This window comes from Prunus mume, linkage group LG1 (assembly GCF_029339155.1).
Source record: "Prunus mume cultivar Tortuosa linkage group LG1, ASM2933915v1, whole genome shotgun sequence".
NCBI lineage: Eukaryota > Viridiplantae > Streptophyta > Magnoliopsida > Rosales > Rosaceae > Prunus > Prunus mume.
In genome coordinates, this window is record NC_142698.1 from 15,463,940 (window position 1) to 15,490,221 (window position 26,282).

Sequence of the window (26,282 nt, forward strand, 5' to 3'; positions counted from 1 at the left end):
AGAAAAGAAATGATATATATATTTTTTAAATTTGAATTTGAATTTTTACTTTTCTTTAAGCAAAGATTAATATAATTTTTTGGGAGAAAAGTATAAAAGCACTTTATAGTTTTATTTTTTACCAAACAAATTAGTAAAAAACACTTTAAGCATCATGTCCATTTTAGTCATTATAAATAGTTACAGCACTTTTACGGTAAAAATTACCAAACGCTCTGACACTGCTTTTCATACTCACAGTGCTTTTAAAATTACAGTTTACCAAACGTTTAACTACTTTACTTTACAGTGATTCTTTTTAGCGTTTTTCTTAAAGCGGCAGCAATCCCAAACTAGGCCTTCATCTGAACGTCTTAAATTACCCAAGATTAAGTTTAAAATGTAAAACTAAAGAGTTAAAAACACGAGAGTGAAAATGAGATTTATTTACCCACAAATCTAGAGGGAGAAATGGGATTGGTATTTTTCCACAATACAATACAAGAAAGTCAACAACCAAGACAAACGCAATTGGGCTTGAATATTCCAAGTTTGCAACGTGCCAGGAGTGACTGTCAGAAAGCTGTGGGGATAAATACAATAAAGAAAGGCCGCCTCAAGAACAAGTCCACATTATACAAACAAACGCGGCTCTGAGTCTTCTCACTCATCCATCCCAATTCTCTCTCTGTTTTGTCTTCTTCCATGTTCTGCCTCCCATTGAAAACTTCCAACTAGTCTCCCTTCCGTGCTACCTCTGCAAGATTTTTGGTCTGGTCAACGGCTCAAATCCAGGAGCTCAAGGTTCATGTTCATGGATCTTTGCCTTCATAGGACCATTGCTTATATCCTAGCCTGCTCTGTTTCCTCTTGTGTGGGTGTCACTTATCAGAGCTTTCAATGAGAATTCCTCTGCTTTCATGGCTTTTCTTAGTGCCCATTTACTATGTTTCACTCAGCTTCCATGTCTTCGTGGTCTCTAGCCAATGCCCAAGCGATGAGCAATTTTTGTTGCTTCAATTGAAGAACACCCTCCAATTTGACTCTGCAAAATCTAACAAACTTAAGCAGTGGAAAAAGGCCCAGATTACTGCTCTTGGGAAGGTGTGTCCTGCAAAGATGGATGTGTTTCTCATCTCGACTTAAGCAGCGAATCAATATCAGGAGGACTTGATAATTCAAGTGCTCTTTTTGATCTGCAGCACATCGAGAGCCTGAATTTGGCTTACAATAACTTCAACAATACTCAGATTCCATCCAAGTTCGACAAGCTGACCAATTTGAGTTATCTGAACCTGTCAAATGCTGGCTTTGTGGGGCAGATTCCAATTGAGATTTCACTCCTTAAAAGGTTGGTAACTCTTGATTTATCTACCCTTTACTTTCCCGGAACTCCTTCACTGAAACTTGAGAATCCACATTTGAATGTGCTCATTGGCAACCTTTCTGAACTTATTGAACTTCATCTTGATGGTGTGAACATATCAGCACATGGGGCTCAGTGGTGCCAAGCTATATCATCTTCACTGCCAAAGTTGAGGGTGTTGAGCTTGTCCAGTTCTCATATTTCAGGCCCTTTTGATAGTTCATTACTGAAACTTCACTTACTCTCAGTGATTCGTATAGAGAAAAACAATTTGTCCACTCAAGTTCCAGAGTTCTTCTCAAATTTCACAAATTTGACTTCCTTGCGCCTCAGCAGTTCTGGGTTATATGGTACATTTCCAGAGAAGATTTTCCAAGTACCTACGCTTCAGACTATAGACCTATCAGGTAATTCTCAGCTTCAGGGTTCCTTACCAGAATTTCCGAAGAATGCATCTCTTCAATCCCTGGTTCTCAATGGGGCAAATTTTTCAGGCCAGTTGCTACCGAACTCTATTGGGAACCTCAAAATGCTGTCCAAAATAGATGTTCCAAGTTGCAATTTCACTGGATCAATCCCAAGGTCAATGGAAAACCTTACACAATTGATTTATGTGGACCTCTCAATGAACAAGTTCAATGGTTCTGTTCCATTCTTCAGTATGGCCAAGAATCTGACCCAAATAAATCTTTCATTCAATCTTCTGACAGGTCAGATTAATTCCTCTCACTGGGAAAACCATACTAATCTAGTGAATCTCGACTTGAGATTCAATCTACTTAATGGGACTATTCCACCATTTCTATTTTCTCTTCCCCTGCTGCAGAAACTACAACTTTCTAACAACGAATTCTCTGGTCAGTTACTTGAATTTGCTACTAGATCTGCACTGGGCACCCTTGATTTGAGTAACAATAAGTTGGAAGGGCCTATGCCAATGTCTATCTTTAATCTCAAAGGGCTTAAGATTCTTTCACTTTCTTCAAACAACTTCAGCGGCTCCTTTCCTCTTGAGTTTCTTCCACAACTGAAAAATCTTTCGAGTCTTGATCTTTCGTACAGTAGTTTGTCGATTAACTACAACACCACCAATTCCTCTGACTCTTCCTTTCCTCAAATTACCACATTGAAATTAGCTTCTGTCAAGTTGAGTAGATTCCCATATTTCTTGAGAAGCCAATCCAAATTAAACACTTTGGACCTTTCACAAAACCAGATTCCTGGAGAGATACCCAACTGGATTTGGAGGCTTAGTAATCTCTTACAACTAAATCTTTCTTGCAACTCTCTGGTAACTCTAGAAGGTCCTTTCCTCAATCGTACTTCTAATTTGTCTGTGCTTGACCTTCATTCCAACCAGCTTCAGGGACAAATCCCATTTTTTCCACAATTTGCCACTTATCTAGATTATTCAAGCAATAATTTTAGCTCTAGCATACGGACTGACATTGGTGATTTCCTTTCTTACACTATTTTTTTATCCCTTTCAAACAATAAATTCTACGGAATCATTCCAAAATCTATATGCAATGGGTCATATCTTCAGGTTCTTGATGTTTCAAATAATTCTCTCGATGGTTCGATTCCCCAGTGTTTGACTGCAATGAGCGGGACCCTTGCAGTACTTAATTTAAGGAGAAACAACCTTGTTGGCGCTATTCCTGATAGTTTTCCTGGGACTTGTAGTTTAAAAACTCTTGACCTCAATGGAAATCGAATAGAAGGTCAGTTTCCAAAATCTCTAGCCAATTGCACAATGTTAGAGGTTTTGAACCTTGGAAACAATCAAATAGCAGATACGTTTCCGTGCCTGTTGAAGAACATTTCCACCTTGCGTGTTCTTGTGTTGCGATCCAACAAATTTTATGGAGGCTTTGGATGCCCCAAGCCCCATGGAGACTGGACAATGCTTCAAATTGTTGACATAGCACTCAACAAATTTAGTGGTGAAATACGAGGAAAATGCTTGAGAACCTGGAAGGCAATGATGGGTGACGACGATGATGCCATGTCAGAGCTTAATCACCTTCAATTTGGAGTCCTAAAATTCACCGGGGTATATTATCAGGATGCTATAACTGTTACCAACAAAGGTTTAGAGATGGAGTTGGTAAAGATTCTAACTGTCTTCACCTCTATTGACTTCTCCGGCAACAACTTCAGTGGATCAATACCTGAGGAAGTGGGACAACTCAAATCACTTTATGGCCTCAACTTGTCCAGTAATGCTCTCACAGGCACAATCCCATCATCATTAGGTAACCTACGACAACTTGAGTCGTTAGACCTTTCAAACAACATATTGGGCGGAACAATTCCAGCAGAGTTTGCGAAACTTAATTTCCTCTCATTCCTGGATCTCTCAAACAATCAACTGGTCGGGAAGATTCCAGTCAGTACTCAGATTTCAACATTTCCAGCAGCATCCTTTGCAGGAAATAAAGGATTATTCGGTCCGCCTTTGACTCCAAATCGCAGTGATAACAATGAGTCAACAGATGCATCACAAAAGACTCGGAAAAAAATGTCAGGAATTGGATTTGAGTGGCAGTCCATATATACTGGAGTGGGGTTTGGAGTGGGAGCAGGAGTGATTGTTATCCTCTTAATCTTGTGGGAGGTAGGAAGAAATTGGTTGGAGGATAGCATTGACAGAATTCTTCTGGCAATCCTTCCAATGATGGGATTTACTTACAAAACTCGCGATGAATGGAACGAGGAGGAGGAAGAAGATTTTGAAGAAGATAGCACGTATATCACGGAAGACTCTGATACAGGTGAGAATGAATCTGAAGACAAAGGATTTCGGGGTACATATTGTGTGTTTTGTTCAAAACTTGATATGAGTAGGAAGAGGGCCATCCATGACCCAAGTTGTACATGCCATTTATCACCACGTATTTCATCTTCTTCTTCCTCCTCGTACTCATTTTCTCCATAGACACAATTTTTTGTTTTTTATGTTCTTTCTTTTTGTTTTCTCTTCTTTATCTCTTCACAATTTACTTTTTCAGTGCTATACTTTCGTAATTATCAACCCAAAATGGTGGGACAAGAACAGCTTGTATATATAGTGTTATAATCTTTCAGTCAGGAATTTCATCAAACACATGGAGAGCCATTATACTACGACATGAAAAAGGCGTCTAAAAGTTTTGCATTGTAGGGTAAGAACAAAAGCATGCCAGTAATGCTCTTATAATTAACTGAGTCGTTAATGCCGTTAAAAACGAATTTACTGTATAGGACAAATATGGTCCTCGCTCAAGACCAGAAGGGGAACCTCATCGTGGGCCTTGAAGCCCAACAGACAGTTTGGAAGCTTTGTGGTAAAAATGATGCCCAATAGTTCTATAAAACAAAAGTAAAAAGAGAAAGAAAGACATTCTAAAAACGAGAATGACCAGATAACAAAAGTAGAAATCAAAAAGGAAACATTGAAGAACACACGCACAATATGTTGGCGTTCACCAGATAGAAATACATGATCAACAAAGCTTATTTTGTGTTCTATTTACTAAATTTTATTTTATTTTATTTTTTTCGGTTGTAGAGAGGAGGGCCCTCACACAAACGCTAACCGACAACAAACTTGAATATAAAAATCATATACAAGTCATTGAAAATTAACGGGTTGACAAGAACAAGAGGAGCATTCCAAATACGAAGAATCAAAAGGCTTAATAATCCCAATAGAAGCGAGCATATCAACAGCATAATTGCTTTTCCTAAACACATGATGAATCCTACACACACCACCACTCATAAAAGATTTGCAACTGGATATAAGATTGAACAGCGGCTGCAGGGGATCACAACTGAGAACACTCACGAGCTCTACAGCACTCCACAATTAACGGAAAACAATTAGATTTGCTAGCAAACTTCAAGCCATGAACTTCAGCCTGATGCACAGAACCATTCCCAATTCAATCCCCACGTCTTAATTGTATTATTTAATTTATTTCATATATTTTTATATATAAAAAATTAGACAAAATACGTACGAATTTCCACTTTATATTTGAAGTAATTATTATTTGATGAAAATATCAAATAATTCATTCAAATTGAAATTCATCTCCCTCAAAAAAAAAAACTTTTGAAATTCATCTTAATATTTAAAACCTTTAAACTAATCCCATTACTTTAATTTGTATGTTTTACAAATATAATAGTCTTTGTATCACAAGTTATTCAAAAACAAATATTCGTGAGACCAAAAACAAATAATCAGTTATGAAATGGCCGTGGCCTTTTTTTTTTTTTTTTTTGGATGAGAAAAAGTATAAAGGGGAGATTGGCTTTTCTCACCACCAGCATCAAGCCATACCTACAATCTTGAGTCAGAATGACTTATTCGTGGCACCCAACTGTCAGTTACTACCGGTATGAATTCATATAGAAAATTACAGATCGCGTGCAAATAAAGACTACTATCAGTGGGACTCAAACATTAGTGGGGCTATACACAATGCAGAAACCTTACCAACTGAACTAACTCTCATTGGTAATGGCTGCGGTTATTTGAATGCAAGGAAGCTACAGTAAAAACTCCCAGAGACTAAAGAATGTTGACCTCTGCAGGGACATGTTTGGCAATATCAGCCTTAAAACCACTGGACATTTAAGTTAATACACAATTTGGGATCATTCGTAGGTTCATAACACACCAAATCAGCCATATAATCTAAATCAGTCTAGACAGAAACGTCAGTACTACAACAACATTAATTCCTTCCCATTTTTAGAGCAACAAAGAAATACAATTAGTTAAAACATTTTACCATGAAAATACACCAGTCCAAGGCTAACCATAACTTAAATATCACTAATACATACTTGCTCATAGTCATAGAAAGCACACATAGTGAATGTGGCTAAGAGAGAGAGAACTACTTATAAACTAGCTATAATATTTCATGTAGGCTTCAATATTGGGCATGGCTTCTTGACCTTGGAAGTAATTAGGGTCAGGCAATGGAATATTCATAGACGGTGAAGGTGGTTGCACGAAATTGTTCTGAGAGTAGAAATCATGGGACCCAGTTGGATGATGAAGATGATGATCAGCTGGAAGCTGGTACTGGAACATAGATGAGGATGATGAGGATGATGAACGGTCATGATGAAGACGATCATCATCGTCCACAAAGTTGATCATGCTCTGGTGAAGCCATATCTGGGCCTTGAGGAACTTCACATAGTGGATAGCTTCCTCTAACATGGACACCGTGTCCATTTTGGTCCCACCAGGAACCAAGCTCTGCAAGATCTTGAACCGGTCACTGATCCTATGCCTCCTCTCTCTGGCCGCCACACTCTGCGGGTCTGTGGAAAGCCTCACTCCTTTGCTTTTGCTCTTCACACCACCCTTGATCTTCTCTCCGGTGCCGTTCTGTTTGGTAGCTGAAGAAGAGTTAGAGTTAGAGCCATCTGAGCTACAGTTATTAGTAGCAGAGAAATAGTCCATTTGGAGGACAAACAGCAAACGTGGCTATTTGGTTGCTTGAAACTGGGCTTTTTTGGCTTGCACTTGGTAGGGGGTAAGTGCTTTTGGGTGCATGGTATTATATATAGGGAGATGAATATTGTGGTTTGTTGATTTGAATCAAGGAGAAGGAGAGAGATGTCGTCATGTGAGTCAGCCAATCTTTGGCGCAGGATTCGGGTGTCTACCCTAGGGGTCCTAGCCCAGCCAGGAGGCCCAGGAGGGAGACTCTTTAACCTACGCAAAGGTTTCCTCTGCTTTTTGCTTTTTTTATTTTCCTGGCATTTGGTGCATATATACTATTGATACGATATTTCTATCATCTCAACTAACCATTTATCAATGTATTGTTAGGTTAAGATAATATAACAAATACTCAATTAAGATGGTACAAATAGTTTTATTCTGTCCGCAACTAGGTAAAGCGTGACCTATTAAGGACCCTCCCTTAAAACAAAGGAACATTGGCCCTTAACCAGTCCGAGAGAGAGAGAGAGAGACAGAGAGGGTGTTTTGTTGTTTGGGTTGGAGTCAAATTGGCTTTTTGAGGCTAGTCAGGAATGAAGAGAAAGACTAAAGAGAAGGGGGGTGTGGGGGTCCTTTTTCTTTTATTTATGAAATCTAAGTGGATGTAACATAGTTGCAGGTGTGTCTAAATCCGAGGACCAAATCCTTGCCGGGCTTTTAAATCGTACGGTTATGCTTTTTATAGTTTTTATCCTTAGGTTATACACTGTTTGCTGAAAGAGAATTACTATTCGTGTCCCCTCAATTACACCTCTTTAGGAAGAAAAAGAAAAGGGCTTAAGGTCTTATCATCAGCTCTTCTTTTAAAGGGCATTTTTTAGCAAAAACTTGGCTTCAACTAGTGCTACGATTCAAGCTTAGATCCCCAAACACCACCGTTGAATATTTACCCGATTCCCTATATGCAATAATCTAGACCAAAACTTTGTTGAGTCCACACAGGGCACTGCCTAACTTGACAGATTCAAAAAATTTCATTCAGCAATGCGAATGATGAATTGCAACTTTGCTTCGAGACAAAAAGACAAAAGCATGCAAAGATGAAAATACAAATTAAAACAGACAAAAGATGAAGAAGAAAAAAACTATTAAAAGAAGCAAAGGAACCAGGTGGGGTTTTGGGAGGGGGGGGGGTCCCCTAGCTAAGCCATAGGAGGACAGATGAGTCTCCGGTTTAATTTCACAGTGGGGGTGGGTAGAACCCTAATTATTCTTACTTGTTCAACTCAAAATTACCTGCTTTATCTGTCTTCGTCAAACCACACATCAGTCACAAACTTCTGCTGATGTACATGACCGCATAGTGTTTTGACATAAAATTTGTTTCTCTTTTTCTACATAATTATTTTGTACACCAGATTTCTCGTAGTGTGTAACTAATCTATGAATATTGCCCATGTAGAATTCTACAATGTATATATGTTATATATGTTTTTATAATAAGATGATACTTTTTACAACAGACTGATACATTCACAAAAAAGGCTACACCACCATAATAAGACCAACAAGTAACTAGATATCGAACTAATCACAAGAATATATCGTCATCGTCATTCATGTGAGTCAAACTTGAGACCTCCTCCAATTAATTAGAACAAATATCAGTAGAGTTGGTTATATACACACGTGAAATTACAAATTGCAAAGACCAAAAACCCAAGAATTAAAATATGTTAATACTGCATTGTCCACAGTGCTACGGCAGAGTTGGTAAACCTGCGGATTAGCCAGTTGATGTTCGAGTTTGGGGCCCCCCCACACTGAACAGGGGATTGGAAATGGAAACATCGACATCACAAGGGAAGGTAAGTGATGATTTTACTGTTGAGGAAGTTACTGTTACAGGGCCGGCAGGAAGGGTTCTTAGCTTTATACGGTGAACGCAGCTGCAGAGTTTTACTGTGGTTGCAGTTTTTGAGTAACAGAAACGTTACGAGACATATCTGTGGTCTATTTGGTTTTGCACTCCTCAAATCAAAACCTTCCAGATATCTTTTTCTGCATTTAATATGGACGTTGACTTGTGCTCGCTCTGCATTATACACTTTTTATGATCGTCAACCCGATAAAAGGAGAAGAGAATTTAGAAGGAGCACACGCAAGTAGAAGAATCATGAAAGTTTTACTCCACTTCAAATTGAAAATACACACCATTTTAACCTACTTAATTTATATCATTTTTTAAGATTAATGCTCTCTTGTTACATACACTTCAAATCAAACTGAAGAATTAAGATTTATGATTTTGGCATTGAGGTTGGTTGTTTCTTTTAGGTTTAATGATGGTTGCTAGTAGGGCTGGGCATTTGGACCCGAAACCTGGCCAACTCGCCCAAACCAAACCGATGGGTTGGGTTGGTTTGATTTTTTTTTTGTTTTTTTTGGTCATCGGTTTGAACTCAAACCAAACCGAAATATACGATTCGGTGTATGATTTGCAATATTCAAACCCACGGTTTAACCAAACCAAACCAAAGATATTAAAAAATATTATATATAAGAAATATATATATAATACATAGTTTCAATCTTTTCTTTTTCTTCTCTCTCAATCTCTTCGTTTGTCTTGTCTTCATCAGTCCCTCTCTCTCTATTTTTATTTTCTCATTCTTCTTATATATGTCTTCACGCCCTCTCCCCATCCCCTCTTCTTCTTTTTTCATTCTTCTTCTTCTTCTTCTCCATCTCTCCCTATTTTTTTTTCTTCTTCTCCTATCCATTGCTTTTATTTCCTCTCTCTCTCTCTCTCTCTCTCTCTAAGAAAGCCAAAAAACCGAAACTGAACCAAACCAAACCACCAAGTCCGATTAACCGAAGTGGTCAATTATGGTTTGATTTCGGTTTTCAAAATAGTCAAACAGAAGTCTACGATTCGGTTTGGCTGAGCCCAAAACCAACCAACCTAAATCGAGCCTAGCCCTAGTTGCTAGCTCCAACGGCGTCTTAGTTTTGTGTGCATGAGAAATCATCTTCCCTGTATTTTAGACTATCGCTTATACTCAAATATAAATGTTAGGTTTTAGTCTCATCCAAAATTTGAAATTTCAGCATCACGGCAAAAGAATTCCTGCAAATATGAGCTGCATGAAGAAAGAAGATTATAGTGTGTACGATATATTGACCCAAAGAAAAAGAAAAAAGGAAAAAGAAGAGGTAAGTGTACTAAATATTTGTTTATGCAAATTGGCCTTGCAAACAAACGCATGTAAAGTCCCGCCCGTGAAAATAAAAATTGGAAGACGTATCATAACAGGGACTGGTCCATGGTACTCTCCTACTCTGCCCTACACTTCGCTTAAGTCACCAACACACATACACCTGCCACGTGGAATATTTTGCAGTATTGTGCGACAACACGTGCCAGTCTGATGGTACTACTCTCTTTGAGTGCATGCCCAAAATTGTCCAACGCCCTATGGTCTATGGGCACGATTGGATGGTACGCTGCGTTTTGATGCACCATTACTATAATAGACCACTCAAAATGAGCTTTATGAGCTTTTGCCAGTACGCATTACACACCAGTCACGCATCCAATAATTGCACATTATGTACGTACTAATCATTTTTTTTCCCTTCTTTTTAAGCCATGTAAAATGTACTCGGACGCTTGTTTTGTCTGTCTTTTTCTTTCGTCTAATCTAATCACAAAATCAGAAACTTTAGCATTGACATGATTATAAATAGTATTGGACCGGACTGATCCATGTGATATGAATTCGAAGATCCCTTCCCAACCCAAAACTTGGAACTTCAAATGAGGCTTTTTCTGTCATGCAAAGACTCAAAAGGTAATTTATCATCATCTAGTTTGCTGATTTTACTATTTTGATCGTTTCAATTTAAATTATGTCACTTTTATTCAAGACGCGTCATAAATTTTGTTAAATTACATTCGAGTTTGTCCAAAATACCACTACACATTAAGGACACGTGTTTACTCTATCATATAGTTTGTGTGAGGAATATCAAACTATACGGGTCAAAATTGAAATCATGGATATCAAAGTGACAAATGAATAACCAAAAGTGACTTTTATATTTTTAATTAGAGTCTAGTTTTACCTTTCAACATTGTTATGTCTTTACCGTGTAAGTAAGAGCTTTCATATTTCTACTAATTTAATATGTGTGCATAAATTTTTATTTATTTTTATTTTTTATGAATTATTTTTGTATATATGTCAAATTATAATTCGTAAAAAAGAAGAATATCTCTTTATCGGAAAAGAAGCAAGTAGTATCCATATTATAATATGGATGGATAGAATTTGATAATTTTCGCTCAAAGGTATTATATTAATCAATATTGACTTACGTGGGCAGTAGTACATGCTGGAAAGGTTTTTTCTTGATGGAAGGGTCCAGCAAGTTCCAGGTTTCATAGCACGTGTCACGGCACCAAACTCCTCGCACCTTCTATCGCCAACTCGAAACGTCTATCCCATAACGTGTCGTGTCCAACATTAGTGCATCCCAAAAGACCAGATCCCTATAAACAATTGTGACATAGAAATAGCATATCAAGTATTCTCATTATCAACAAGCACGTATGCGCAAAAGCTTAGAGGCTATGGCTTCCAGTGAAGAGTTCAGATTGGTATTACCAGGCATAGACCACGAAGGAAGGCTGCCCAGAAAATACACAGGTGAAGGCCAAGGGGCAAAGAAGAACATATCTCCACCAATAGAATGGTACAACGTGCCGCAGGGGACCAAGAGCCTGGCCCTGGTTGTACAAGACATTGATGCACCCGACCCGAATGGCCCGATCGTGCCGTGGACACACTGGGTGGTGGTGAACATCCCACCGACTGTGAAGAAGCTGCCAGAGGGGTTCTCTGGGAAAGAGGAGGAGGTGGGAGGCGAATATGGTGGGATCAAAGAAGGGAACAATGACTGGAAGGTGCCTGGGTGGCGTGGGCCCAAATTGCCTAATCATGGCCATAGGTTCGAGTTCAAGCTCTATGCTTTGGATGATGAACTGCACTTTGGTCACAAGGTATGTGCATGTGCATGTGTATATTTGTTGTTGTCAAAGTGTATGACATGTGTTTTTGGTTAAAAATTATGGTCAATTTTTTGCAAGATTTTATTATTTTTTGTCTATATTTGGTTCTGTTGAATTTTTGGGTTTGGTGCAGGTGACGAAGGAGAAGGTTTTAGAGGCAATTCAAGGGCATGTATTGGGAGAAGCGGTCTTGATGGCCATTTTCTGATGTTAATTAGTATTTTTAGTTGTTTGGATGTTGTATTGCGACTTGTAGTTAGGTCATGTACTTCTTTTTTATTATGAATCAATGAAACATTTCACAACTTCATTTATGCAAGTTGGTCAAGCTTCACGCCATTATTATATTTTGGGAGTATAGCCGCATGTCTATACTGTTACAATATTATATTTTGGGAGTATAGCCGCCTGGCTATACTATTTTGTAAGAAAAATATTTTAAAAAAAACCAAGTATAGCCGCTTGGCTATATTTTTTTATATAAAAAAAAACCTGGTATAGCCGCCGTTGCGTGGTTGTATTGGATACTTTTTAGCTGATTTCAAGAACGTGAAATTCATTTGTTTGCGTAGTTGTATTGGATACCTTGTGGGCCAATATAAGCACGGCCCTACGAAGGGCCTCAAATTGTTGACAGGTTGTTGTTAATGGGCCTCAAATATTTAACGGGCTGTGACTTCCTTTTTACTGCTCTTGCATGTACCCAAGCCCTATGCAATAATTTATTCTTCAAAAGTATCAAATGATATTTGGACATGTCAAATAAAAAGTGTTAAATTTGAATTTAATGATTTAAGTGGTTATTTGACATTTTGATTTTTTTTTAATTCACTAAAATATCATATATTATATTATTTTTTATTAAATTTTAAAAGAAAATAGAGATCCTATGATGAATACATTATAGTGCGTTATAATGTCAAAAAATAATATCTGACATTAAATTTTATAGATGTCAATTTTAACATCAAGCTTCTTACTTTTAAATTCATATAGAATTTGACTGTTCGGTTGAAATAATTTATTCTTTTATTTCTTGTTATTTCATGCTCGTGTAATTATTTGATATACCAATTGAGGATGCTTTAAGAAATTATGTACATCTTAATTTCGTTTGTTACATAGAAAAGTCAAATTTTGTTTATATTTATAAAATTTATAAATAAATAAAAAAGGAAAAAAGAAAAAAAGAGAGTGTGTAATTAGTCACCGTGCAATTGTAATATGTGATGACAAATGCACCGCTCAAATGCCCTTTTGACGTCGGACTCGGAATGAAACCAACCGACCAACCGTTCTATAGGAAACGCGGTTCGTTAGAGACCCCATCATCATCTCTCCCTCAAAAACCCTCACTCAGTCGCTCGCTAGTCAATCAATCCCGCCACTACTATTTATAGAAACCCTTCGTTAACCCCTGATTCTCAAAACCCACCCAACACTTTCCGTTTCGAGATATGGTGAAAAAGAACCCGAACCTGAACCCGAAAGTGCCAGTACCCGTTCAGAACGAGGAGATCGACTGGGAGATGAGGCCAGGTGGGATGCTTGTCCAGAGGCGAGAAGACGGCGATGACGCCTCTGCTGCTTCTGCTTCCGCCTCCTCCCGTGGGCCCATGATCAAGATCGACGTCGTCCACGGCCCAGCCCACCAGGCCCAATACGAGCTCTTTGTTCCTGCTCACTCCACTTTCGGTATTCTTCCTTCACTATTACATCCTCCGTTTTAATCATCTTCACTTTGAATTTTGAGTTCACTTGTATGTTCTTAGTGTATTACGTGCAACTTTGTTTGATTGCTTTTATTTTTATGATGGTTGATTGAAGCATTGTTTTGTTGATCAAGAGTATTAAATCATGCTTAGCTGAATCGAAATTGATGGGTGTTTGATTTAATTTTAAACATTGTCAGGGGATGTGAAGATACATCTTGCACAGAAGACTGGTTTGGAGCCAAGTGCGCAGAAGCTCTTTTTCAGGGGGAAAGAGAAGGAGGATGAGGAGCAGTTGCACATTGCGGGTGTGAAGGATAATTCCAAGGTTCTGCTTATGGAGGACCGGAAACCCGAAGAGAAGAAGGTTGAGGAGTTGAAGGAAAGCAACGCTGGAGAGGTTGGAGACAATAGCAATGCTGATGAGATTGGAGTCAAAAGCAGTGACATGTCAAAAGCTTTTCAAGCGATTGCTGAAGTCAGAGCTGAGGTTGACAAGCTCGCGGATAGGGTTAGTCTATGCATCCATTGTATTTAATTACCCAAATATTAGGCTTCAATGGGACTCACATTGCCTGTTTAAATCTTTAGGTTGCTGCCTTGGAAGTGGCTGTTGGCGGGGGCACCAAGGTTTCCGATAAAGAATTTGCCATATCAACAGAGCTGCTCATGAGGCAGTTGCTGAAATTGGACGGCATTAAAGCAGATGGGGAAGCAAAAATGCAACGGAAGGCAGAGGTTTGTCTTTTTCAGCATTGTTGGTTTCTCATGGCGGAATTGCCAGATATCTTGTTTGTTCTCATGGCAAATAATGCATTGTGTGTGGCACACCATACATATTTCACAATTATTGTTCTAGCAAAATATTTCACCTGCGGCATGTCATTCATGCATCCGTTAGTTGTTTGTGCTATGTGTTAAATCTTACCAATTACATATGTCGTACTTTGGAATAGGACACTTATTTGCCTTTGTAGTCAGTTTATACTTGTCCTCTAGGCCCAACTTTAATGACTTGAAGGCTTCCACTGCAGAGGTCATTTCATTTCAGTGTTTGAAACAAGTACAGAATGGCTGAATGTAAGCATTTTTGGCTTTCGTTGATTGCTCGGCATCATGTGTTTTATGCTTGATGTGATGCCGTATCCTTCATAGAGTAGCATTATCTGTGTGTTGATGTTGGTCTGTGTGATTGGGAGTCCATTAGTGTCTGCTTTTAGATCTTTTCAGATTTGGATCAGCATTGCTTGATCAGCTACCCGTCTTCCAAATTCCAATATTTATTATCCCCTCCTCTTTTCTCAAATTTCCTCTTCCCTTAAATCCTTGCCCACCATCGGGGATTCAGCTATGAACTCAATTAGGATTGAACTCCTTGTTATAAATGGGAAGAGGTACCAATTAGTTGCAAGTGCTGCTGGTGCAGCCAGCCTCTCTTACCTTGTTGACATTTACAATCATATGGTTAACGATTTTGTGTAGAAGATAGGACAACTGGGCTGCCTCCAAAAGTGTTTAGAGTTTAGAGTCTCAATATCCTTTCCTTAAGTTTGTAGCTTCTTATCTGTGCCTAAATTGATTTGCTGCAATCAGCAGATTGAGCATGTAAATGTGCAATCGTTTGTTTATTGGCTTTTATAAAAATTTAAAGTTGCATGTACAATTAGAGATCTCATATACCATAACTTTCTTGAACAAGCATGTAAATGTGCAATCGTTTGTTTATTGGCTTTTTCAAAATTTTGAAGTTGCATGTAACCATTGGAGATCTTGTGTACCATAACTTTCTTGAACAGGTACGACGTGTCCAGCACTTTGTGGATGCACTGGACACTCTGAAGGTGAGGAACAACAATCCTTTCAACAACAGTAGCAATGCTGCCTCAGTAACAACCAAATGGGAGACCTTTGACTCTGGAGTGGGATGCCTGAGTGCCCCAACCCCAATGCCATCTTCAACAGAAGTAAATCAGGACTGGGAACACTTCGATTAGCAAAAAAATTTCTCTACCATATTCTGTTTTTCAAGATTTATTGTGGAACATGAAATATTTGGCATGCAAACTGGCTATTTTTGGGTGCTGGTGCCCGCTTTGACAGTTCATGATCTGTATAATTGTAATTGCTGTCTATTGCTGTGAAGGAAACTACCATCTGCTTAGAGCAAATGGAATTGGTATATTTTGGATTTTTTTTTTTTTGCGCATTAAGCTGCTTGGCTTTTATATTTCATCTCATACTAAGATTAGAACTTGGGAACCTTCTATCTTGAGACCCTCTTGGTTCCTACCATTCTATTTTGCACAGATTTTTCCTCTGCCCTCGTGATGGATTCAACCTTTAGTGAAACTTGTTCTCAACAACTGCTTCAGAAATTGACCACAGGCTGTTGAGTGTTGAGTGGAGATACAGGATTGGATGGACAAATAGGCTGAGGACACGTGTCTAGTTTTCATGACTTCAAATTATTTGATTGATATTCCGACCCAAAAAATTATTGATTGATAATCTAATAACAGCTTCACACAGCAAGGGTTCGTCGTAGTAACTCAAGTAGTTAAGAGTATATATCGCCACATTTTAGGTCTTAAGTTCGAATCTCCTCTTTCCCATTTCCTTGTATTAAAAAAAGAAAATTATAATTATATATAAGGGGAGAGAGATAAGAATAACAACTTCACACCAACTACGATTGTTAACAATACCACTTTAATTGATTAGACTGAAAACAAATATTAGTCCTTACTTTGTCCAGTTAGTCAAATTTGGACCTGCTTTTGCTGACTTTTATATCTTTCGCTAAACACATGTTCGGAGTATAATATTAATAACTAAAATATGCATTATGATATAAGTGGAATATGCATTATGATAGAAGTGGATTGGAAACATCATCTAATGATCTTATGTCAAAAAGTTTCACCTCACCAAGAATAAACAACATGATATCACAATTCACAAATTTCAACTTTTTTCTTTCTTTCTGTTTTTCGGTAAATTATTCAAAACTTCTACTTACAGGTTACATATCGGTACATAATAATTAAGTGATCATATGCTACATGCCTCCCACTCAGTGATCTACAAATTAATGGTTACACCTCTTGCACCATTGATATATGGAGACGGTGCCGTTTCTTCCCCATACACTGATGTATTCCAGCCATGTTTTGTTGGGTCATATTTTTCTCCATCACCCCAAAGAGCATAAGCCTCTTCTCCATGAACAGCATCGTCTCCAATAATAAGCTGCTCCTCAGGCATTCTCAGAGGTATGAAAACCCTAATCGCCAAAAGTATAATTGTGGTGGAGACTATGTTCCAAGCAGTCACAAACATGGCTGCAACCAATTGTTTCAGAAACTGCATCCCTCCATTGCCTCCATAGAATGCTCCTCTGCTGTCGCCTACCGGCAGTATAAGCCTGCACAGAGCTGGCTCTGCAAAAAGCCCAGTCAGCAGTCCCCCCAAGAGCCCTGCCACTGCGTGTGTGTGAAATACTCCTAGGGTGTCATCCACCTGTAAATAATCACAAAAATGATACTTCTAAGATTAATATTTTTCTTGATTTTTTCAAATTATTTATGATATTTTCTGCGTTTTGGTCAAACAAGAAAAGGGCTTGGAGGATTAATAGAAATCTTCTAGAAATTTTAATCCGCTGATGGTGGCTATTTCATTAGGGTCAATTATGCACTTGATAAAGGACATAGGATAAGGGAATGAATATAATTAAGCTAGTGGAGAATGATCGATGCTATGATTTTTGTGCTGACTATACGGGAGAGAAAATTTGAACATTGATAAGATATCTTAATTTAGGCCCTCAATTTTATATTTTATTATTTTATTATAATAACGAAAAAGAAAGCAAAAATATCTTAAATATAATTCTTTTTTAAAAAATTAAAGTACACAATGTGTATCATATGAATGCCAAAAATAATGACAAAAAATGAAAACACAAGACCAAGTGTTGGAAAGTAGCAACTTGCCTTTTGCAATAGGGCAGACTTTTTGTGAAGGACCATCATGGAAACCCAAGGAATGCTACCAGAGAGCATGCCCATCACTATAGCGGCCCACGACTGGACTAGCCCTGCCCCAGGTGTGATGCAGACAAGCCCCGTCATCATGCCCTGAACCGCTCCGATCACTGATGGCTTGCCGAAGAAGACGACATCCAGAGACGTCCACACAAGGAGGCTTGTAGCTGCACATATGTTTGTGTTCAAAACAGCTATTGATGCATCAATATTTGCAGCATAAGGGGCCCCTCCGTTGAAGCCTGACCAGCCCATCCACAGCATCCCAGCACCAGCAAGCATGAGCAAGACATTGTTTGGTGGAAACCTCTCCCTGTCACTCTTCAACCTTGGACCAACCTACATAAACCAAGAAATTTAATTAGTCCAAAATCCAGAAATCCTAAAAAACCAAGATAATAAATTTGGTCCAAACATCATATGTGATGTTTAATTTCTTCGTTCATATTGTGCTTATGTATAAAATGAAGTCGCGGTTTTTAATTATCAGCAGAGAAAATATAAGCAGAGGATTTAGATTGGCGATGTATTAGTACCCAATAAGCTGCGGTGAAACCCGCGATGCCGGAGGAGAGATGGATGACATAGCCACCGGAGTAGTCAATGACACCCCAGTGATAGAGGAAGCCTCCACCCCAGAGACTAAAGGCTCCAACAGTGTAGGAGAAGATAAGCCAAAGAGGGACAAAAGCCATCCATGCCTTGATGTTCATGCGCCCAAGAACAGAGCCAGCAAGCAAAATAAGAGTGATGGCTGCAAAAGTGAACTGGAAGTAGACAAGCGAGGCCATGGGGTAAAAGGGCTCAACCATTGGGGTCTCCACCGTTCCATCGTCGTGAACATGAGTGCTTTCGGGCACTTTGGCGCGGTTGATGAGGAATTTCTGGCCTAGAGAAGGTGCTCCTTTACCCCAAAACGGGAGGAGCTGATCGCCGAAGGCCATGCGATAGCCTACAAGAACCCAACAGATGAGCACGGCGGCGAAGGCGTAGAGAGCCATGAAGGCTGAGTTGACTGCCCATTTCTTCTTGACTATGCTGGCATAGAGGATGACAAGGCCTGGCATGCTCTGTAGGCCTACAAATGTGGCTGCTGTGAGCTGCCATGCGTTGTCGCCTTTGTTTAGCCAGTCGGGCACTGCTGGGGTTCTTACACTATAGGCACCTGCTATGGCCATGGCCAAATTTTGGAGATCACTAAGATAAGAGCTTTCTCTTGGCTTAATTAGTCTTAACCCTTTTGTGAAGATGGTTTGTTTGGTAGATGTAAACAGAATGAAAAGGCATGGACTTTTAAGCTTCGTGATCTGAACTCATTTTGGTAGCTTCGTGTGAAATTTCACTTTCTGTTTCTCTTTCTGTTTCTGTTTTTGTTTTCTTTGTTTTTTTTATATATTAAGGTTCTGTTTTTGTTTTTGTTTTGCCAATTTTCTACACAATTGATGATTGGACTTCAGATGGGAATGGCGTTGGACTTTGACTGGTGGAATATTTGATTACTCTCGAGACTTGGAAAAACGAAGGGTTGGTTGCTTGAGCAGCTGGTTTTCCACCACCACCATGAAAGTGTGCTGAAGTTTCAACAAAGTTGACGGGTCAAGATGCGTACGGAGCATGTACAAGGGGACCAACCAATTTAAGTCTGCTCATATGACATTAATTGATATCGGATTTTCCAAGAAATTGTAGCTCCATGAATAATCAAATCATGAGAAGGATGGAAGTTGAATCTATATTGTTTTTTTATTTCTTCAAATTAGTAGCATTCTCATGGAACATTTGAATTAACATTATGCACATTGTGCAAGGCTTTTTGTAGTTTTTGGAAGTCAGGGAGATGTCCTTGGAAGAATGGAGGTTGCTGGTAGATAACAGAGGCTGCTCGAATTAAAATGCTTGCAGTTAGTCCCCAAATTAGAAACTTTCCTTGCTCTGATTCGAAATCGAAAAGATGGAGAACGTACTTCCAACCCATCCATTCCCTCTCCTCAAATCTGTGATTGTGTTCCTGCATTTCACAGAAATTAGATTTAGTGTTTAAGTTGTTAACAACAATTGACATGCTCTGCATCATGTGACCTGTGTTCTGCAATTATCTATTTTTGTATGGGAAAAACAGTAACCTTAAGAAACATCTCCAATGGAACATCAAAAATAGCATCAACTTCGTCGGGATTAAGTACAGGCTTGAAATCTTCTATTTCAGCTACAAGTCCTATCACCGGGACAACCGTGACTAAATGCTGCACAAGGCCAAAAATGTCACATTCAAATGTATGATTTGTCGTTGTCGTTCCTGTATCTCAGTAGAAAAATAAGCACATTACTACCTACCTGGGACATAAAGCACTCCAGTTTTGCAACAACTTGAACTAGGCCTGAATTTAGGCCAATCTCTTCCATGGCTTCCCTTAGTGCTGTTGCAGATTCATCTGCATCTTCCTCCTCCATTTTGCCACCCGGCAACGCCACATCTCCTGTAATTTCCAACACAAACTTAGAAAATTTCTTGTGGCCATGGCCAAGTCTACTTAATTTGAGACCAATAACACATTTATCATGTGTACAAAGTGAGAATAGATCAATATTGTCACAAAATATATAATTTTTTTGTTGTACCTGGGTGTGATGCCAACTTCATGGATCTCCTAGTAAGAATAACTCTCAGCTCACCCTCAGGACCCTCAAAGAGGCATATCAGGACAGCTGCTCTTCTCTCCCTCAAATTGTTGGCACAAGAACACTCAACATTTCTGACTGCTAAAGAGTTGCAGCCTATGCCGTCGTCGTTATTGTCCTCCAATTCGTCCAGCACTGAGGGTGGTTTGTAAAACTGAAGCTGCTTGGCAAGCCTTTGGAGCATTTGGCTTCTTCCCCACTCCTCTGTACAAGCCATTTGGAATTTTTTTGCCAACTGTATACATGTTCTGTGCAATATATAGGCAACATTTGTATTACAAGTCTCTCTAAAGGGATTGAAATTCCATGTCTCCACTTGGATTGGAATTTGGGAGAATATCTGAACAAATCCTGATCAAGATGGAATTTAAAGCCAACTACAATGACTGGGGAATATTGTGAAAGTTGGAAGGAATTGCACTTGTTAGAGGACCAGCTTGCAATATGCTACATGGAATGCCACAACTTGTCCCAACCATGGTTCCAATTTCAATTGATATTCTGTGAACAATCAAGACAAACGAGGATGCTGGAATATAAAGATGCGACCAATAGAATTTCTATTCCTACTTGCAATATAATAAAGGTATAAAGGGCCCCAAATATTTAACGGGGCTCATCACATGGATCCAAAAAAACAAGAAGGCCCATCGTTTTGCCTTTACAGGAAGTTCTAGGAAGTTCTCTCTTGGTTAATTTTTCAAATCAAACAGATTTGATTGAGGATTATTTTTCTTGGTAGTGAAACAATAGAGCAAAATTGTGGTCCATTAACGTGGTCCAAATTTTTAACAAAACTCCGTTAGAAATAATAGGGGCAATGGAAAAGGGAGGGGTCAAATTAACCCAGAATCGTAACTAGGTTAATTGGATGTTATGATCAACTTGTCGTGCGATTAGATGGTAGCCAAACATCCATCGTATGAAAGAGATCCTTATCTTCATGTACGGCAATCTAATCAATTTTAGGACCCTCGTCCAATTCCATTATCTTTCTGTCGGCACACAGATCAATCACCTAATCATTTTCTACCTGCTAACAACATTAACCTCTGGAGACCAACCAACCAAACATTATACAATAGACGAAACTCATTGCAGCATGACCTAATTCTCTACAGCTTTATTGATCAACATGGCAGCTGCTCCGGCTCCTTTCTGGTCTTCATTGGCCCCAAATGATCAGTTTCAAAACGATCAGCTTCACGACGTCCTCATCAGTGACCCAAAGTTTGCTGTCCACGGTGAGATTATGATGCTGGTTCTGGTTCTGCTGTTCGCCACCTTGTTCATCCTTCTCTTACTCTTCCCCTACACAAAGAAATGTCCTTCCTCATGGTGGTCCCAATCATGATATTCAGCTCAAGCCTTAACCCGCATCAGCACTCATCGACTCGAGGAATGCTTTAGCCTCTAGAATTTTCTTGGTTTGATTCTCAAACCAGCCATGTAGCCATTTTTTTTCTTCAACATATTATATATGATGCTTTGTATGGATGAAGTATTTTCAGTTTTAGGTTTGTTGTCAGCTCATATTTCTTGTTTTGGTTTTCAATTAGATTATTTCAAAATTTCTTGTGGAAGGAATGATTGTTCGATGAGTTTGGGTTTTGGGTCCTCCTGCTAGGACCTTTTAGATTAGAGCGTGAAATTACTTCATTACTCCTGTGGTCGTTAATTACGCAGAAATTAGCTGTTGCTCTGTCTGTCATCTTCACAACTATGTGTGGTCCACAATTTCTGATCAGTACAAATATTTATTGTCTATTTATTAAAGTTTTCTTCGCCAAGTACTTACATTTGGTGAATAAGTCTCTTAACTCAAACATATTGACAAAAAAAAATTAAAATAAGTGTAACAAAAACATGATCTAGATGATTTTTAAAGTTTAACGCGCAGCGATCCACTATTAGCAATACCTATATTGTCCCAAACTTAATTACTTACAAAGTCCAGTAGGTATGAGGATTTATCACAAATAGGCATCGATCATATTATTAATAAAACCATTCATTTATATACTGTCTTTTCATTGGATAAGTTTCTGATATGGGACTTTATATTCTTCAATACTTTCGTAAGTTCCTTGTTGCACTTCTACACACGACAATATTTTTATCAACTCTCTCATATACTGTGGGTCTTACAAAAACCCCATGATTTAATAATTCTATAGAACCCACATATAAGAGAGTCTTTTTGAAACAACTCTTCACGTTTCTAGTATTTTTAGAAATTCAACTCACTTAACCTTCTAAAAACAATTGACAAATTTATAGGAGATTGCTTCCTTGATTTCTGTTGATGGCAGAATTATAGGAGAGGACTTCGTGGTATTCTTTTTATTCCGGGACTTCTTTCTTCAGATAGCAATAGCAAAAATTAGTGTTGCTGGAGATAAAGGAAATAAAAGAGCCAACTAGCCAGAAGAGAGAAGAAGAAAAAAAAAATCGCCAGATGACAAGAGAGAAGAAAATTGGAGGAGAGAGAAGGAAAAAAGAGAGAAGGAAAGGGAAAGGGGAGAGAGAAGAGAGAAGGAAAGGAAAGAAAAAAGAAGAATAAAAAAAGAAAGAGGAGAGAGGAGAGAGGAGTGAACTCAGGAAGAGGAAGAATAGATGTGAGCCGTTCAAATCAATCGCACGGTCAAAAATTCAACTTCGTAACAAATCCGCATTGTGGGAGTTCGCAATGGAGATGTGCCCCTAAAAACAATTGACAAATTTATATAATATATGTAATGAAAAAATGAACTATCAAACAAACATAACATACATTAGAAATATATTTCTTATACAAATATCCTTTTTTTTCTTTTTTCTTTTTTAATACAAGCGATAATCTACTATAAACTAATCAAAATTACGATGAGGGATTGAACTCGGGTGCAGAGTGGGGAGCAACTCCACTCTAGCTAACTTAACTAAACTCATGTATGTAACTATCCTTTTTATAATTAACATGATAGAATTAATTGTTCGTGTTAGGAACTAGGCCTAGTTCAAGCCATACGGGTATTTGAATATGACACATGTTTATTCACGGGTCAAATTCAAGTTACACTGATTACTCCCAATCATTATTAAGTCAAAACCCAACCCACATTCCAACCACGGCCGCAATTTTGAGTTTCTTTTACTCTCTCTAAACCATAAGGCTGTATTTTGATAACCTTCGGCCCAATCCAACTTAAATTCTATATTAAGAAATAAGTGACGTATTTGGTAATTAGTACTCCAAAAAAAAAAAGAAATATGTGACGTATTTGGTAATCAGCACTCCAAAAAAGGAAATGTGTGATGTATTTGGTAATTAGCACTCCAAAAAAGTTATTAACGCTCTCTTTAGTAATATTACATTTCCTTTTAGAGGGTAAATATCGTTTGACCAAAGTACCCCTACACTTCAAATGATAAGTAGTAGCTTTTGATCTCTTAAGATTGAATTACGGGTTACAAATGAACAATACAGCGTACAATACGTAGTTGCGCGGGGTAGACAATGTCAATACAAAAATATAATTTGGAAAGTAGAGTATCACAGATTACTTTCCATAAGTCCTAGATATTGCACATGCTAAGCAACCTTCTTGTATAAAAGAGGTCTAGACAAACCTTGAAAATGCACCTACTACTTCTCCTCTATTCAGCAATCTCCAAGAAACCAATGTACGTATACACTTGGTCTTCTCTTTAGTTCTTTCGATTCTAGCTTATGAATTGGAATTTCATATGTTCATAAGTTTTTTTTGATGTTATTTGTGCAGCTAAACAGAAAGCTAGCTTATATTTCACGTTTATATACTTGAAATGGAGCAGCAACAAGCCAAGACTTCTGCAGGGAACCACTCTCAGTCCGCAGCTAGCGGATCAACTTCATCACCTGAAAATAAGTCTTCTCAAATGGAAACAATTCCATCTCCAAATCCAACTCCCAGCTCCACGGGAGATGCTGGTACTTCTGACCCCAAGCAACTGAGGAGGTCAATAAGTTTGCTGTTTATATATTTTTGTTGCAACTTACGTACTTTGTTATTTGATCTCAATTCTCTTATGGTTGGAATTTATTAATGTGGTTTACTTTGTAGAATTCTAGCAAATCGGGAGGCGGCCCGACGAGCACACTCTAGGAAGAAAGAGTACGAGAGAAAGCTCGAAAGAGAGGCCAAGGAGGCAGAAGTAATCCTTTATATTTATTAAACATATTTACTTGCTTTCTTTGTTATTTGTTCGACATGAGTGGAACGAGCTCTGTGTGTTTTGGTTTCTTAACTTTACCAAATGATTGATTTTCGATTGCCTACAAAAAAATATTGGAGAAAAAATTATTTATTTATTTATTTTGCTAGAGTTTTTTTTTTTTTTTAGTACAAGCGACTAGGGGAGGGGGGTTTACACAAATATTCATTAAATGCCTGGGGGTTTCGAACCTCTGCCCACATGGGTGGAGATGGAAGCTTGACCGACAATACATGGTTGAGTGTCCGGCCTCTCATAAATATGGATGTCCGCACTTTAATATTTTTCTACACACATGTTATATATGTTCATTAAATTAATTTTATTCACCAAATAACGTGGAGTGTTCAATTGACTTAAATTTAAATTTACTTTAAACTGCATTCGCGCATATATATATATATATATATATATATACACACTAGCACATCATTTTGGTCAACAAATTGGTGACCCTGGCAATATTATTGATATTCATTCATGTTGTGAAAATATATCTTCAATTGTATGCAGACCAAAACTTCGGTTTGCATCAATAGCTAGGTTACCTTTAAAGTAATCATGCCGAATTGGAACCCAATACTCTTTTTGAAATGAAATTCTTATTTTTATTGTTCTCTGGGGGAATTATATACAGGAGAGGGTAGCAATGCTGGCTTCACAAGTGGCTTTCGAACGAATGCATCTCACGATACTATCAAGGGAGAACAGCCAGATGAGGGAGATGCTGCAAGATCTTGAGAATCACCAGGCTCACAAAGAAGGTATATATATATATATATATATATATATAATTAATTATCACTCCTACACTTGATTGGATTACCTATATTGATTAATTGTGATATTAATTGCAGCTGAGACTGAGGCACTGGTGAAGGAGAGAGAAACGCTTCTTCTCCTTCGGAGTTTGCAGCTGCAACAACAACAAGGTGGCAGCAGCAGCAGCAACAATCCAAACAATGTGGATAAATGAAAATTCAAATATGTACTTTTCTTTTGAATCCAATCCAATGTATGAAATGAATTTCTCGGACCACAGGGCTTTTGTATATGGACTTGGTCAAAACAACACCTGTTTTTAAAGTCGTCTTCTTCTTGGCACTTAAAAAAGCATTTTAAGTCAAAACGACGACTTTTGTCTCTGTCGATGAAGTCCACGGTCCACCGTTTACCTAATTGAAATCAAGCACTTATTAATTCATGTATTATGAAACATTATCTTACTAATTCGAGTCAGGTTGGTCCATCAGAAAGGGTTTGGACTTTGAGTATAATTGTACACACTACACATATGGCTGCGGAACAAGTGAGTCAACTATGCTATGCTGCATGGTTTCATTATTAATTACTTTATTTAGTTAATAATTAGTGTGATTATCTATATAAGTGCAATCCTAAAAGTCCAAACCCCTTCTGATCATCTATAATTAATTAGATATATATAGCATATATGGGGAGAGCTAATCCTTAAAATTACAAAGAAAAAAACATGTCAATAATATAAAGGGTAGAGCTAGCTCAAGTTTTCTTCTTTTTTCCAACTCTCTCATTAAGGTGACTACCCAATTAAGGAAAACTCACTTCATGTAAGATAATTGGAAAGGAAAAAAGAGAGATAAAATATATAAGATAGACTCCACTCTCTATATATAGCAGTTAATTCTTTTATATAAATCATACCCTCAAAGGTAAATTGGATATACATAGACTTACTCTTATCTGGATGGGA

General features: G+C 38.1%; 7 protein-coding genes across 7 annotated transcripts; 4 read left to right on the forward strand and 3 right to left on the reverse strand.

Moving 5' to 3' along the window:
• The first annotated feature begins 927 nt into the window (after window positions 1-927).
• LOC103341459 (receptor like protein 22-like) lies at window positions 928-4,452 on the forward strand. The gene is made up of 2 exons (XM_008244991.3): window positions 928-1,330; window positions 1,468-4,452. The coding sequence occupies exons 1-2, from the start codon at window positions 1,282-1,284 to the stop codon at window positions 4,284-4,286; spliced, it is 2,868 nt and encodes a 955-aa protein (XP_008243213.2). The 5' UTR covers window positions 928-1,281; the 3' UTR covers window positions 4,287-4,452.
• A 1,606-nt stretch (window positions 4,453-6,058) lies between these two features.
• Window positions 6,059-7,010, reverse strand: LOC103342165 (transcription factor bHLH140-like protein). The gene has a single exon (XM_008245767.2). The coding sequence runs from the start codon at window positions 6,816-6,818 to the stop codon at window positions 6,252-6,254; it is 567 nt and encodes a 188-aa protein (XP_008243989.2). The 5' UTR covers window positions 6,819-7,010; the 3' UTR covers window positions 6,059-6,251.
• A 4,339-nt stretch (window positions 7,011-11,349) lies between these two features.
• On the forward strand, window positions 11,350-12,182 carry LOC103341449 (PEBP (phosphatidylethanolamine-binding protein) family protein). The gene is made up of 2 exons (XM_008244972.2): window positions 11,350-11,868; window positions 12,011-12,182. The coding sequence occupies exons 1-2, from the start codon at window positions 11,419-11,421 to the stop codon at window positions 12,083-12,085; spliced, it is 525 nt and encodes a 174-aa protein (XP_008243194.2). The 5' UTR covers window positions 11,350-11,418; the 3' UTR covers window positions 12,086-12,182.
• A 915-nt stretch (window positions 12,183-13,097) lies between these two features.
• On the forward strand, window positions 13,098-15,781 carry LOC103341440 (BAG family molecular chaperone regulator 4). Its single transcript, XM_008244960.3, has 4 exons — window positions 13,098-13,572; window positions 13,790-14,100; window positions 14,181-14,327; window positions 15,386-15,781. The coding sequence occupies exons 1-4, from the start codon at window positions 13,335-13,337 to the stop codon at window positions 15,581-15,583; spliced, it is 894 nt and encodes a 297-aa protein (XP_008243182.1). The 5' UTR covers window positions 13,098-13,334; the 3' UTR covers window positions 15,584-15,781.
• Window positions 15,782-16,471: 690 nt separating this feature from the next.
• On the reverse strand, window positions 16,472-19,036 carry LOC103341430 (ammonium transporter 2). Its single transcript, XM_008244947.3, has 3 exons — window positions 18,172-19,036; window positions 17,585-17,974; window positions 16,472-17,108 (listed from the first exon to the last, which is right to left on the reverse strand). Exons 1-3 carry the CDS (start codon window positions 18,811-18,813, stop codon window positions 16,671-16,673), a joined length of 1,470 nt encoding a protein of 489 aa, XP_008243169.2. The 5' UTR covers window positions 18,814-19,036; the 3' UTR covers window positions 16,472-16,670.
• A 319-nt stretch (window positions 19,037-19,355) lies between these two features.
• Window positions 19,356-20,596, reverse strand: LOC103342156 (nudix hydrolase 15, mitochondrial-like). The gene is made up of 4 exons (XM_008245757.3): window positions 20,255-20,596; window positions 19,970-20,112; window positions 19,759-19,878; window positions 19,356-19,643 (listed from the first exon to the last, which is right to left on the reverse strand). The coding sequence occupies exons 1-4, from the start codon at window positions 20,529-20,531 to the stop codon at window positions 19,404-19,406; spliced, it is 780 nt and encodes a 259-aa protein (XP_008243979.3). The 5' UTR covers window positions 20,532-20,596; the 3' UTR covers window positions 19,356-19,403.
• A 3,525-nt stretch (window positions 20,597-24,121) lies between these two features.
• Window positions 24,122-25,526, forward strand: LOC148921133 (basic leucine zipper 6-like). The gene is made up of 4 exons (XM_089044801.1): window positions 24,122-24,294; window positions 24,400-24,490; window positions 25,188-25,314; window positions 25,408-25,526. The coding sequence occupies exons 1-4, from the start codon at window positions 24,122-24,124 to the stop codon at window positions 25,524-25,526; spliced, it is 510 nt and encodes a 169-aa protein (XP_088900927.1).
• The last annotated feature ends 756 nt before the right edge of the window (window positions 25,527-26,282 follow it).

Excerpts from the sequence above, each read along its gene's own strand:
- LOC103341459 (XM_008244991.3), top strand. The coding sequence starts at position 1,282 with ATGCTGGCTTTGTGGGGCAGATTCCAATTGAGATTTCACTCCTTAAAA. Across the intron at positions 1,331-1,467 it reads GAGATTTCACTCCTTAAAAG|CACATGGGGCTCAGTGGTGC; the intron begins GTTGGTAACTCT and ends TGAACATATCAG.
- LOC103342165 (XM_008245767.2), bottom strand. The coding sequence starts at position 6,818 with ATGGACTATTTCTCTGCTACTAATAACTGTAGCTCAGATGGCTCTAAC.
- LOC103341449 (XM_008244972.2), top strand. The coding sequence starts at position 11,419 with ATGCGCAAAAGCTTAGAGGCTATGGCTTCCAGTGAAGAGTTCAGATTG. Across the intron at positions 11,869-12,010 it reads AACTGCACTTTGGTCACAAG|GTGACGAAGGAGAAGGTTTT; the intron begins GTATGTGCATGT and ends GGTTTGGTGCAG.
- LOC103341440 (XM_008244960.3), top strand. The coding sequence starts at position 13,335 with ATGGTGAAAAAGAACCCGAACCTGAACCCGAAAGTGCCAGTACCCGTT. Across the intron at positions 13,573-13,789 it reads TCCTGCTCACTCCACTTTCG|GGGATGTGAAGATACATCTT; the intron begins GTATTCTTCCTT and ends AAACATTGTCAG. Across the intron at positions 14,101-14,180 it reads TTGACAAGCTCGCGGATAGG|GTTGCTGCCTTGGAAGTGGC; the intron begins GTTAGTCTATGC and ends TTAAATCTTTAG.
- LOC103341430 (XM_008244947.3), bottom strand. The coding sequence starts at position 18,813 with ATGGCCATAGCAGGTGCCTATAGTGTAAGAACCCCAGCAGTGCCCGAC. Across the intron at positions 17,975-18,171 it reads GTTTCACCGCAGCTTATTGG|GTTGGTCCAAGGTTGAAGAG; the intron begins GTACTAATACAT and ends TGGTTTATGTAG. Across the intron at positions 17,109-17,584 it reads AGTCTGCCCTATTGCAAAAG|GTGGATGACACCCTAGGAGT; the intron begins GCAAGTTGCTAC and ends GATTATTTACAG.
- LOC103342156 (XM_008245757.3), bottom strand. The coding sequence starts at position 20,531 with ATGGCTTGTACAGAGGAGTGGGGAAGAAGCCAAATGCTCCAAAGGCTT. Across the intron at positions 19,879-19,969 it reads TGGAGTGCTTTATGTCCCAG|CATTTAGTCACGGTTGTCCC; the intron begins GTAGGTAGTAAT and ends GGCCTTGTGCAG. Across the intron at positions 19,644-19,758 it reads CATTGGAGATGTTTCTTAAG|GAACACAATCACAGATTTGA; the intron begins GTTACTGTTTTT and ends TGTGAAATGCAG.
- LOC148921133 (XM_089044801.1), top strand. The coding sequence starts at position 24,122 with ATGGAGCAGCAACAAGCCAAGACTTCTGCAGGGAACCACTCTCAGTCC. Across the intron at positions 24,295-24,399 it reads GACCCCAAGCAACTGAGGAG|AATTCTAGCAAATCGGGAGG; the intron begins GTCAATAAGTTT and ends TTTACTTTGTAG. Across the intron at positions 25,315-25,407 it reads TCACCAGGCTCACAAAGAAG|CTGAGACTGAGGCACTGGTG; the intron begins GTATATATATAT and ends TATTAATTGCAG.